The 12,955-nt window shown below is 42.8% G+C and overlaps 2 protein-coding genes across 6 annotated transcripts in view; one reads left to right on the forward strand and one right to left on the reverse strand.

Annotated features, from left to right (window-relative positions):
* Positions 1-2,941, reverse strand: part of LOC125461188 (regulation of nuclear pre-mRNA domain-containing protein 1B) — a 38,221-nt gene extending 35,280 nt beyond the window's left edge. The window contains exon 1 of one of the 2 annotated variants that reach the window (XM_048549670.2): positions 2,585-2,941. In XM_048549670.2, the coding sequence (XP_048405627.1) occupies positions 2,585-2,735 (151 nt within the window). In that variant the 5' untranslated portion in view covers positions 2,736-2,941. The remainder of the gene's footprint in view (positions 1-2,584) is intronic. The other variant, XM_048549671.2, reaches the window with a different exon arrangement.
* tti1 (TELO2 interacting protein 1) overlaps positions 2,485-12,955 on the forward strand; it is a 30,296-nt gene continuing 19,825 nt past the window's right edge. For 2 of the 4 annotated variants that reach the window (XR_009446939.1, XM_048549668.2), the window contains exons 1-3: positions 2,485-2,759; positions 3,821-6,169; positions 8,728-8,895. Coding sequence is in view for 3 of the 4 variants with exons in the window: in XM_048549668.2 (XP_048405625.1) it covers positions 3,853-6,169; positions 8,728-8,895 (2,485 nt within the window). In the remaining variant the exon portion in view is untranslated. The other 2 variants (XM_048549667.2, XM_048549669.2) reach the window with 2 other exon arrangements.

Consider the following 12,955-nt stretch of genomic DNA (forward strand, 5'->3'; position numbering starts at 1 on the left):
TAACATAGCAAAGGTATGATGCAAAGATCCAGGAACAGAGAATAAATCTTGCTATTAATTAAGCACTAAAAGCCTACCTGTTGCTCAAATGGTAACTAAACTTATCCTTTTAACTGAAAACAGAGAAAGTACTCAGTCATGTTCCTTCTATCACAACATATTCCTTTTCCTCCCTGATACTACTCTCCACACTAGCATACCCTCATTGAAAAAAAAACCACCTCAATTGATGGAAAAGGCACACAAAACAGACAAACAGAAAGGGAAATGTGGAAAAGTCACACAAGCAGATGCACAATGCAACCAAAAGGCAACTTAAATGTATTAGCAGTAATTCACTGAGTTTGTACTTTGCTTTCATAAATCTTGCTTTCATCTTGTCAAATTACAGTTTACTTCAACGTATGCAAAGAAATACAAATATTTCTGTTGTTAATGAAAACAAACAGATCTTGTTGAGTAATCCAGGCTAAAATATTAACAGAAAGTGCTGGATAAACTCAGGTCTGTCAGCATCTGTGGAGAGAGAAGCAAAGGTGACAGAGCCTGATATGACTCCCCCTCAGAACATTCCATAGAGGAATTACATTAGACTCCAAACGTTATCTTCGTTTCTCTTTCCAAAGATGCTGCCAGACCTGAATTCCTCCAATACTTTGCTTTTATTTTCGGCGTTCAGCGACTGTAGTGCTTTGCTTTTATTTCAGTGAACAAACCTATTAGCACAGATCTCTAAAAATGTAATTAATTTTATATTTCTAATGTTTCCTGGTTACTTTTTCTTTTAGAAAAAAAGAGCAGAGCAAAAGGTATTATTTTCTCTGGTCAAGATCAGAGACACAGCAAGCTGGAAAAGGATGTCTGTGCTTTACCTCCCCACCAAGCAAATCTGTCATTAGGTTACAAAACTTGAAAAAATAACTAGGACCATTATTGGACAAGAACAGCACATGTAGGACAGTTAGAATAGTGATGCAACCATCTAAAAGTTCTATAACGTAAATTCCAAAAGAAGGTGGAAACAATGGTTTGGCGTTTTATAGCGACTGCATATTTTAAAGAATAAAATTATGGACTTTATCTCCTACCTCTTTATGAAAGTCTTATTGGAAATGCTGGAAAATCGTGTGAATATTAATGCACTTAACTGAGATGAATAATGCAGTTCAATATACAACAGAAATAACTTTCAAATGGGGAATTTGCTGTCCCTAATACTTTACAGGAATTAATCATTAAAAGATTACTTGCATCAGTTTCAAAATCATTGCTTCAGAAGCAGTGTGATACTCGTTCAACAGATTGGTTGCTAGAAGCTTCAGGGCTTGGGGGCTTGATGGTTAAAGCAAAGACTCTATTAGCCAAGATGAGAGTATGCAGAATCAGAGCTTGAGTTTAGTGTAAAAGGTAATGGTCATTTCAGGCCAAGCTGAGAAATTTCTCCATTTAGAAGGCTGTGAAGCTTTCAAATTCTGTGCCCCAAAGAGCTATCAAATTCAGTGTTGAATCAAGGCTCAATAGATGTTCAAATGCTGAGGGAAGCAGGAATCAAGAATCAGGAAGGAATGCACGATGGCAGCCAAGAATCAGCCATGATCTTAGTGAATGGCAGAGCACCATGATGAACTAATGGCCCACTTTTCCTCCCATTTCTTATACTCAACACTTTTCTACGCAAAATTGTCTGAATCATTTATTGTTACGTGTATTAAATACAACAATAGTGAAAATAATAGTTGGAAGACAGTCTAAATAAATTTACCACTAATGCAACATAAGCATTCTGGGGAAAATTAGAAGCAATGTTAACACAGAAACTTCACTTTCCCAATCAAATACTAATAATCTTTCAAACAATATGAAATATACTCATTCTAGCTTAAATACAGGAAACTGTGCCAAAGTCTTAATCTTCTAACAAACCACAGTTTCATATCACAACCTTCAAATCTACAAAACATCTAGCACTTAACACTCAGGTTAATACAACTGCTTCAGACACTTTTTCGTGAAGTGAAGAATAACTTGATCAACGAACGTAACATACATTTTGGTCCTACGCCCTTCACAAAAGTGTCAAGTATGGCTCAACAGCAATCTCATCCGAGAAAGATATCTGTGGTCCCACAGCCAGTGACTGTAGCACACAAGCTGTCACACCAGTGTATTACTAAGGGATGTAATGGAGTGTCAAAGTTGTCACTTTAGGATGAAACTTTAAACTGAATCCAAGGGTAATGGAGAAACTCGCTCGAGAAAGTCAGTAGTTAGCCCTCAAATAACATCCAAAAGCTGCTTGCGGGAGAAATGTGAATGCGTGTTTCTTTCGTTACAATGGTTCAAAACTTCAAAAGGGGATTCATGAGCGGTGAAGTTTTTTTTAAAGAATGTACCGAAGTGCTACATAAACATATTATCCCCTTTTCTCCGTGAGTAATGCACTGCTCAAACTGGAAGTGTTCCAGACACGGGAGGCGCTGAAGCCTCGAGGCGGGCAGGTGAGAGCGGTAGTGCCCTCCCTTCCCCGGCTCAGGACAGGTCCAACTGAGCAGCCTAAACCCGCTCGGGTGAGCCAGCCGCTCACCTCGCTTCAGCTCCCGGTGCCAGACGTGCACGATGATCCCTGCGTGTTTCCGATGATGGATGAGCCACAGAGAGAGGGTCTGCACACTCTGCTGTGAGTTACTCAGCTCAGCAAGCTTCTTCTCGAGGGCGGACTCGGAGAAGGAAGACATCTCTGTGTGTGTCTCTCTTTCTATGTAAGTATGTATCGGTCAATCCTGTTGTCTGCCCCAATCGATCCCTCAGGAGCGAACTCGGCAAAATGGCGGCCTGCCCTCTCACCCCACCAACCTCACGGCGGGGTCAAAGGTCGCGGGACAATGGCAGAGCGAATCTCCGCTAACAGTTTGCTGTATCCGCTCATCGCTGGGTTTTGAATAGTTATTCAATCTAGAAATTTCTGACACAGGGCGGCCGCCGTTAACGCGCAGGCGCAGAAACTAGCAAATGCCTTCCCCTCGCCACAAGAGTTTGCGCATGTGCAATAGCGTCGGTCATTCTCTGGAGCATCAAGCACAACTGGACAAAATGTTAGTATATTGGAGAATACGGAATCTGGATCCACACCTATAGAACAGAAACAGAAGCTGTTGTAAAAGCTCGACAGGCCTGGTAGCATCTACGAAGAGAAAAAGATCAGAGTTGACGCTTCGGGTGACCCTTTCTTAGAACCTTAACCCTAATTTCTCTTTACAGATACTGCCAGACCTGCTGAGCTTTTCCAGCGATTTACAGCGTCCGTAGCTCTTTCTGTTTTTATCCATACCTATGTAGTATTAGATAGCGAGGAGCCTGTATCTATGTCTATAGTATACTGGAGAGTGAGGGAATCTGTATCCACATCAGCAGGATACTGGTGAGTGAGGAGTCTGGATCCACACCTAAAGTCTACAGAAGAGTGAGGAGTCTGGATCCATCTCAATTAATTATTAATTATTTAAATTCTGTGGACTGTGTTCAGTATATTCACTGGACTGTACAGCTACACCGTACTTAAGCAGAACTAAGATGTTTGCTGATCCCGTAATATTGTGGCTGCCTTCATTAGAATTTTACTGATTTTAGGCTACAGCAGCTATTGTAACAGTTACGTACGCATTATTCCATTAACAACATGATTAGCCATTCAGTACATCTTGTCACTTCATCTAAATAGCATTACTACCTGCTGTTTAATAACATTGAGTATTTTTTATTTGAATGTGTGTTTGTGAAAGGTTCAGCAAATTGAACATAAAATTCTGTTTCTGTTTTACAGGGTGATAAAGCAATAAATGCAGTAGTCAGTTGATGATGGCCATCTTTCATACCCCAAAAGAAGCTTTTAGTGCCTTGCGTCCGATTTGTGTTAAGATAACAAAGGAACAAACTGTCAGCAACATACAGTGCCTTCAGTCTCAGCTGCAGAAAGTCGGAGATGCTGCATTACAGGAATTGCAGGAGTATGTCTTGTTTCCACTAAGATTTTCATTGAGGACACCTGGACTGAAGCAAGAAAGATTCGTCCAAAGTGTAGTGGAGTGCATTTATTTTGTAATTTCTAGAACGTGTGTGCAGAATCAGCAACAACTTTGTGACATCTTCTCTGAACTTTCTCTTTGCTTGTCCTCACCGGGAAACCATGGAAAGCTGGCCATTATCTCAGAGGAGCTTAAAATGGCCGTTGTCCAAAGTTTCATTGCCCTGCTTCATTCAGCATATGGTGACATTGTGCTATGCCTGTACCAGCCACATATGCTTCCTACCCAAGGATTTATTATTTCTCTGCTTTTAGACATAGCCGAACATGAAAAATCAAGACAGCTTCAAATCCTTGCCCTGAAGTGTTTGCTGGTCTTGACATTACAGTGTGATTGCCCAGATATGCACTGTTCTTTTGACAACAGTGGTCATATGCAAGTTGGAGATGCATTTGCATCATTTTTGCCAGGAATCACTTTGGGAATGTCACGCATAATTTCTGGAGATGTTAAACAGGGTCACTTAGTAACATCCTATGCTATCAAGGTTTGGTATAAGCTGGTGGGCTTAGTCATGGCCAATGACCAAGTATCCAAAAATCATCATGACAAGAAAAAGCTGTTTGCAGAGGGCAGTAAGCTTGCTGAGCTTGTAATCTGCAGGAAACCAGAATGGGTGAAAAACACTGCAAACAAACTAGACATATTGTTACGAAAACTCTGCAGTTGTGCAGCTGGCAACCCACATTGGAAAGTAAGGTTGGAATTGGTTGAACTAGTCTACCATTTGCTGTCTTATTGTAACAAATCACTGAAACAATCCATTGGCTACTTGCTGGAAGTTCTGGTGGGCCTCGTGGGTGATGAGAGACCAGAGGTACATACCAGATGCAGTCAAGTTTTGAGAAATGTCACTGAGCTGTGTGTGATATGCGAGAACAAAGATTTTACAGATGTGCTGTCCGAAAACTTGCATGCGCTCACAACCGCTCTTCCAAGACTTATGAGAACTCTGGATGACCAGAGCAAAATGAAATCCTTGGGTTTATTACTTGGCTACTTAAAGTTATTAGGACCCAAAGTGAATGTTGTATTAAATTCAACTGTTCACCTTGGCCGTCTTTCAAAAGCATTGATGCAAATCCTAGAGCTGGATGTCACTGATGTGAGAATTGTAGAAGAGAGACGTTTGAATGCTGAAGCCGATGATCTACAGCATCAAATGTGCTTTTTACCTGGCTGGGATCACTCAAAAATGGGAGACAAGCCCTCTATGCAGAGAAAATACTTCAAGCATTTTACAGAAGAATGTGTATTTGCACTGCTGCAGCAGACTTGCAGAGTTTTAGGTTACTATGGCAATCTCTATCTGGTTGTGGATCATTTCATGGACCTCTACCAAGAGTCAGTGGTATACAGGAAACAGGCTGCTTTGGTGATTAATGAAATGTTGTTGGGGGCTGCAGGGTTAGATGTGGATGTTCTACATGAAAGAGAAACCCCTGTTAGTGCAGCTGATCTTAAAGCGATCGTGACTTCCATTATCGAGGAGTACACAAGCAGGGCTAACTGGCATTTGGTAACCAATATTGAATCAGAGCATGAGACTGGCCTCAGTATAAACCAACCAACATTTCAGGGTTTTACTAAAGGATTCTACAGTGATTGCCTTCACACAAGCCAAAGTCTAACTGTTCACACTATGAACAGTAATATCTGGCAAATCTGCATCCAACTTGAAGGAATTGGCTCTTTTGCTCATGTGCTAAATAAGGAATTTCGTCAGCTTTTAATGACTTCTCTTTACCCAGTGATAGAAAAAGTTGGAGCTGAAACTTTGCTTATTAATCAAACAGCCACAAGGACATTAGTAGATCTTTGCGAAGCCTGTGGCTATGATTCACTTAAAGAGTTGATAAATCTGAATTCCGACTATCTAGTGAATACTATTTCCCTCAACCTGAGAAGATTAACTCTAAATCCTCACACACCTCGTGTTATTAGTGTCATGTTTAGCTATTCTGATGCCGGTCTGCTGCCTTTGGTTGATGATGTGATTCAGGATGTGCTGCTGTCTCTTGATCATTACCACAATGAAAAGGCTCAACTGATTTTCAATGTCCTCCATTCGCTAATGACAGCTTTAGGTATGTTGTTATGGGTGAAGGTATATCAACTGATATTGGAATGTGACACACTTTTTATCATTACTCATCACCAATAATTGAGATCGAATAGTGTGAAACATTCGGCTGCAAGGGCAAAAGTTTCCAACAATTTAGTGGATTTTTTTCTTTTCCAATAAACATGGCAATTTTGTTTAAATATTAAGACAATTTGAGGTAAGAAACCAATTTCCAGCCTAATAGCCAAATCTTTATCGCCGGAGGTGGTGATACAAATTTGACTTACAAAAGATACTACTTTTTAAATCTAATATGAACTATAAAACTCAGTATTAATGGCACTATCTATTATTGTGGCTGGAGAGAGTAATTACTCATTCTGATCCAATGATGTATAAGTGGTAGTTGAGTGGATTATGAATTTGGTCACCCTTTTTCTTAAATTTCAAAGTTTAAAAACACAAAATAAATGCAATGTCATTTGTGTCTTAAAGGTCATCCCTCCTTACAGAATTGGCCTCAAGCAATAATGAGTTCAATTTGGCTCAACTAAAATCCACATTGGAATATGACTATATCATTAAAGTCTGTAGAATTTTGAGATCTACGCAGCCACCAGTAAACAAAGTTTTATAGCTGCAGCCCTATGCGTCAAACACTAGTTTATCTTGTAGTCTCCAGTTGTAATGAAGGCTGTGGACTTGTAAATGACAGAAACTCCCGTTTCTCTTTATGGAGTCTAACTGATCTGAACTTCCAGGTTTTGCTGTTGCTATTACTGATGTGATCATCAATATTATTTTAAACAAGTCTAATGGTAGAAATAGCTAATAGGTCTACTAATCTGTCCAGCTCTACAAACAGGTGTATGAAATAAAAAAGAACAGCAAGATTTTGAGATTTATAGTTTAGGGCATGGAGCACAAGTAAAGAAATAAGTTGTACAACAGTAACAACTTGAACCTTTTAAAGTAGTACAATTCTCAAAGCGTTTCAAAGGGCAATTGATTATCAAACAAATCTTGACACCAAGCAACCTGAGGCATGGGGGTAAATGTCCAATAGCTTTATCAACAATAAATTTTAAAGAATTCCTGGAGAGAGGGAATATAGGTCTGGAGGTTCAGGAAGAGAATTTCAGAACTTTGGGCTTAGGCACTGAAAGCAGATCTGCAACTGGTGGTGTAAAGGGAACCTGAAGCCTTGAAAGATGCTACGTAAGTAAGACTTATTTTCATTTTGAATGACATTTGAGTTTGTGTGTTCTTTCATGGAATGTGGGTATCATTGGCAGAATAAGCATTTCTTTCTCATCCGTAATTGCCCTTGAACTTAGTGTCTTGCTAGGCCAATTCAGAGGCCAGTTAAGTGTCAACCACATTACAGTGGGTCCAGAGTCGCACATCAGCCAGACCAGGTAAGGGATCAGAATTCTTTCTTTCAACGAAATTAGTAAGGAGGAGGAGTTTTGCAACAACAAAAGCAAAGTTGCTGGAAAAGCTTAGCGGGTCTGGCAGCATCTGTGAAGGAGAAAACAGAGTTAACGTTTCGGGTTAGGTGACCCTTCAGGGGGAGTTTTTACAACACTTGATGATGGTGTCATGGCCACCATTACTGAGTAGCTTTCAATTTCAATTTGTATTCACTTTCCATCAGCTTCTTTCGTGTGAGTTTAGGGCTCCAGATTACAAGTCTAGTGACATTACTTCTGCCCCACTGTCTCTCCTACTTCTGGGAAACTTCTAGGATTTTAACCCTCTGCTACTGCCGCTCTGTATAATGCCCGATATCTACTGTGTTACTAGCTCCGTAGAATCAGGAGTGGAATTCGCATTCAGTTCTTGTGGGAAATATTGATGGAAAATTTGTGACATGACTTCTGACCTGACTACCAATGGCAGCCTGCCTCCTTCATTCTTTTGATGCACCGCCTGACCATGTCAAATGGGAAACTGGCAGAGTTATAATTGCCTGGGTGATTCTTTGCTGTCTATCAAACAGCCTATATTCTTATATTTCCAATAATTTGATAACTACTATCCAAAAGTATTCACCCTAAATTAAAATAACCAGATGTTTTAAAAAGACAAAGTTTGTGGAAGTTATCCAATATATCTCAAAAGTCTACTGTCATTACAAATGGCCACTATAATTTTATGATGGTAGAAATTCAACACAGAAGTGAATTCTCTACATAGCTATTGCCTTACTTCCTGTCATATATTTATAATTTGTGGCCTGATTTAACTGTGGCATCTGAAAACATCATTTAATAGACTTTTTTCAAATTTTGACTGGTAGAAGCCTTTCAACTAACAGAGCTACTGGTTTAGGGAACCTATCATTTATTGATGCCAGTCCCAAATCCAGGTAAATGGGGAAGATTAGCAACAGAAAGCGTATGATGCAAAACCACAAGCCAAATACAAAAATGCTGGGTGGGAAGAATGTTTAATCCATCACCATTTTAATGGTCAGACAAAACTTGGGAAAAGCTGAATGTGGAAACCTTTTAATTAATCAAATATTAATGAGAGATTCCATAACAAAATAACTTATACATTTTTGTCACAAAATAGCTCACTGGTTTCCACCTAAGCATCTTGTTCAGAAAGAAGAGAAAGCTCACAATAAGGCCAATAGGTCTGCTATCACAGCGGAAGAGATCCATTGCTTTTTGAAGGAATATCAGAAGCAGAAGAATTTGGCTGAAGGGAAAGTTGAAGATATTGATTTGGACAAAACAGGTAGTTCCTGGCCAAGAATTGCTTTTTCACATAATCAAGACGTTTCGTTTATCTCTAATGCAATAGATGCCAACATTCTCAATATATGCATGGTTTAGTTAACCTGCTACCGCTTAGGAGATTGTGATCTAGTCACATCTATATAGCTGCTTGATGCTCTGAAGACCATGCTGCAAGATTTGGCTTTATAGTATTGCGTTTCTCAATAGACTGAATAATTTTGTTGTTACAATTTTGGTTCTTACTTGTAAAGTACTTCAGCTCTCTTCAAAAAAGCTTATCCTGTGATTAACCCAACCATTAGCTGTTGGCTGCAATGACTGAGTAACTGATTTGGATTGAACCCTTTTAATCCCTTTTCAAATGTTCACTGGCATTTCTACAATCTTCTGTCATTTCAACATACCCCATTGCTGTCTACTTCTTCTCAACTGTTTCACCTTCCATAGTTGTTGAACCATTTTTATGCTTTAACTTTTGAACTGTGAATTATTGGCAGCAATACTGAGAGGATTATCCATATCAGAGTTGTGCAGTCCCCTAATTAACTTAAGATAATAAAATGTGAGGCTGGATGAACACAGCAGGCCAAGCAGCATCTCAGGAGCACAAAAGCTGACGTTTCGGGCCTAGACCCTTCATCAGAGAGGGGGATGGGGAGAGGGAACTGGAATAAATAGGGAGAGAGGGGGAGGCGGACCGAAGATGGAGAGTAAAGAAGATAGGTGGAGAGAGTATAGGTGGGGAGGTAGGGAGGGGATAGATCAGTCCAGGGAAGACGGACAGGTCAAGGAGGTGGGATGAGGTTAGTAGGTAGATGGGGGTGCGGCTTGGGGTGGGAGGAAGGGATGGGTGAGAGGAAGAACAGGTTAGGGAGGCAGAGACAGGTTGGACTGGTTTTGGGATGCAGTGGGTGGAGGGGAAGAGCTGGGCTGGTTGTGTGGTGCAGTGGGGGGAGGGGACGAACTGGGCTGGTTTAGGGATGCAGTAGGGGAAGGGGAGATTTTGAAACTGGTGAAGTCCACATTGATACCATATGGCTGCAGGGTTCCCAAGCGGAATATGAGTTGCTGTTCCTGCAACCTTCGGGTGGCATCATTGTGGCAGTGCAGGAGGCCCATGATGGACATGTCATCTAAAGAATGGGAGGGGGAGTGGAAATGGTTTGCGACTGGGAGGTGCAGTTGTTTGTTGCGAACTGAGCGGAGGTGTTCTGCAAAGCGGTCCCCAAGCCTCCGCTTGGTTTCCCCAATGTAGAGGAAGCCGCACCGGGTACAGTGGATGCAGTATACCACATTGGCAGATGTGCAGGTGAACCTCTGCTTAATGTAAAGTTTGGGGCCTGTGTAGGTGCGGAAGAGGGACTCTTCCACGTAACCTACAAAGAGGCAGGCATAGCTGGGGCCCATGCGGGTGCCCAGACCCCACCTCTTCCTCCGGTACATTGATGACTGTATCGGCGCCGCCTCTTGCTCCCCAGAGGAGCTCGAACAGTTCATCCACTTCACCAACACCTTCCACCCCAACCTTCAGTTCACCTGGGCCATCTCCAGCATATCCCTCACCTTCCTGGACCTCTCAGTCTCCATCTCAGGCAACCAGCTTGTAACTGATGTCCATTTCAAGCCCACCAACTCCCACAGCTGCCTGGAATACACCTCCTCCCACTCACCCTCCTGGAAAAATTCCATCCCCTATTCCCAATTCCTCCGCCTCTGCCGCATCTGCTCCCACGATAAGACATTCCACTCCCGCACATCCCAGATGTCCAAGTTCTTTAAGGACCGCAACTTTCCCCCCACAGTGATCGAGAACGCCCTTGACCGCGTCTCCCGTATTTCCCGCAACACATCCCTCACACCCCACAACCGCCCCAAGAGGATCCCCCTCGTTCTCACACACCACCCTACCAACCTCCGGATACAACGCATTATCCTCCGACACTTCCGCCATTTACAATCCGACCCCACCACCCAAGACATTTTTCCATCCCCACCCCTGTCTGCTTTCCGGAGAGACCTCTCTCTCCGTGACTCCCTTGTTCGCTCCACACTGCCCTCCAACCCCACCACACCCGGCACCTTCCCCTGCAACCGCAGGAAATGCTACACTTGTCCCCACACCTCCTCCCTCACCCCCATCCCAGGCCCCAAGATAACATTCCACATTAAGCAGAGGTTCACCTGCACATCTGCCAATGTGGTATACTGCATCCACTGTACCCGGTGCGGCTTCCTCTACATTGGGGAAACCAAGCGGAGGCTTGGGGACCGCTTTGCAGAACACCTCCGCTCAGTTCGCAACAAACAACTGCACCTCCCAGTCGCAAACCATTTCCACTCCCCCTCCCATTCTCTAGATGACATATCCATCATGGGCCTCCTGCACTGCCACAATGATGCCACCCGAAGGTTGCAGGAACAGCAACTCATATTCCGCCTGGGAACCCTGCAGCCATATGGTATCAATGTGGACTTCACCAGTTTCAAAATCTCCCCTTCCCCTACTGCATCCCTGAACCAGCCCAGTTCGTCCCCTCCCCCCACTGCACCACACAACCAGCCCAGCTCTTCCCCACCACCCACTGCATCCCAAAACCAGTCCAACCTGTCTCTGCCTCCCTAACCGGTTCTTCCTCTCACCCATCCCTTCCTCCCACCCCAAGCCACACCCCCAGCTACCTACTAACCTCATCCCACCTCCTTGACCTGTCCGTCTTCCCTGGACTGACCTATCCCCTCCCTACCTCCCCACCTACACTCTCTCCACCTATCTTCTTTACTCTCCATCTTCGGTCCGCCTCCCCGTCTCTCCCTATTTATTCCAGTTCCCTCTCCCCATCCCCCTCTCTGATGAAGGGTCTAGGCCCGAAACGTCAGCTTTTGTGCTCCTGAGATGCTGCTTGGCCTGCTGTGTTCATCCAGCCTCACATTTTATTATCTTGGAATTCTCCAGCATCTGCAGTTCCCATTATCCCTAATTAACTTACTTGTGTTTTATGTTTCCTGCCTCCTAATCAGCCATACTTCATCTAACAGTCCATTTCCACCAGTTATTTAGCCAGATGTTCTGTGTACTGCTGAGAAGGGATGCAGTAGAATTATTGGTTTGTCAATTGTAATATAGCCTCTGCTAATCCATGTTGTTTATACTGAATATTAAGTTTTATATGATTTAGTGTTGACATGTCGTCTTCAGACAGCTGTCCTGGACAGAAGGCCACATCATGAGACAAACAAAACTATGAATGCTCTTTTTCCCTTATTGGAGATGGCAGAAAGTGAAAATAATTGGGTGGGTTGGTCCTCAAGTGAATCTCTTTTCCCCCTTCCTGCCACCGTAGCAATTAAGTTGTGAGTGAGATATCTGTAAGTAACTATCTCTCCCTGTCACCAATGAGGTCCATAAGTAGTCAGTTAACGTTCTCTTAAGGGCCTTAACTCTCTACCAGCTCAAGTTAACTGCCTTTCCAACAGTCAAGAAAAGAAACTGTGTTTTCTGGGTATGGTAAACAGAGTTGCAGTATCCAGGGTTGGCTGGGTCATCCTATTTTCCCTGACCTGAGGACAGTTTGGGGCATGAATGAAAAAGCAGGGAAGTGGCCCCTAATAGCCAACCTTGCTTTGGACCCTTCTTTCCGCCTTGAACAAACTTGCAAGTAACCACCCCCCAATAAAAAATAACCAAACACTTATTTTCTCAGTGGTGCAACTCTACATTAGCCTCCAGCAATGCTCTTTCACCTTTGCAAGCTGCCAGCCTCTGATAGGCTGACAACTCCAGACAGAATTGGAGGTTCAGTGATGAAGCTTCTGATTAGATCAGAAGCCCACTTTATAGATCCTGTGACCTTTCTTATTTGTGGAGACGTAGCGTTAACACCTCAGAAGGAGGCTACTCAGGCCATCAAGTCAGCGCCAACTCTTTTACTGAGTAGTCCAGTTAGTTTCACTCCACCAATCTGCTCATATGCCTCCAAATTTTTGTCCTTCAGTATTTTTCCTGATTTCCTTTAGGAGCCGACTGTTGAATCTGCATGATTGTCCTGTCAGTCAGGAGG

Source organism: Stegostoma tigrinum, chromosome 19, assembly GCF_030684315.1.
Source record: "Stegostoma tigrinum isolate sSteTig4 chromosome 19, sSteTig4.hap1, whole genome shotgun sequence".
NCBI lineage: Eukaryota > Metazoa > Chordata > Chondrichthyes > Orectolobiformes > Stegostomatidae > Stegostoma > Stegostoma tigrinum.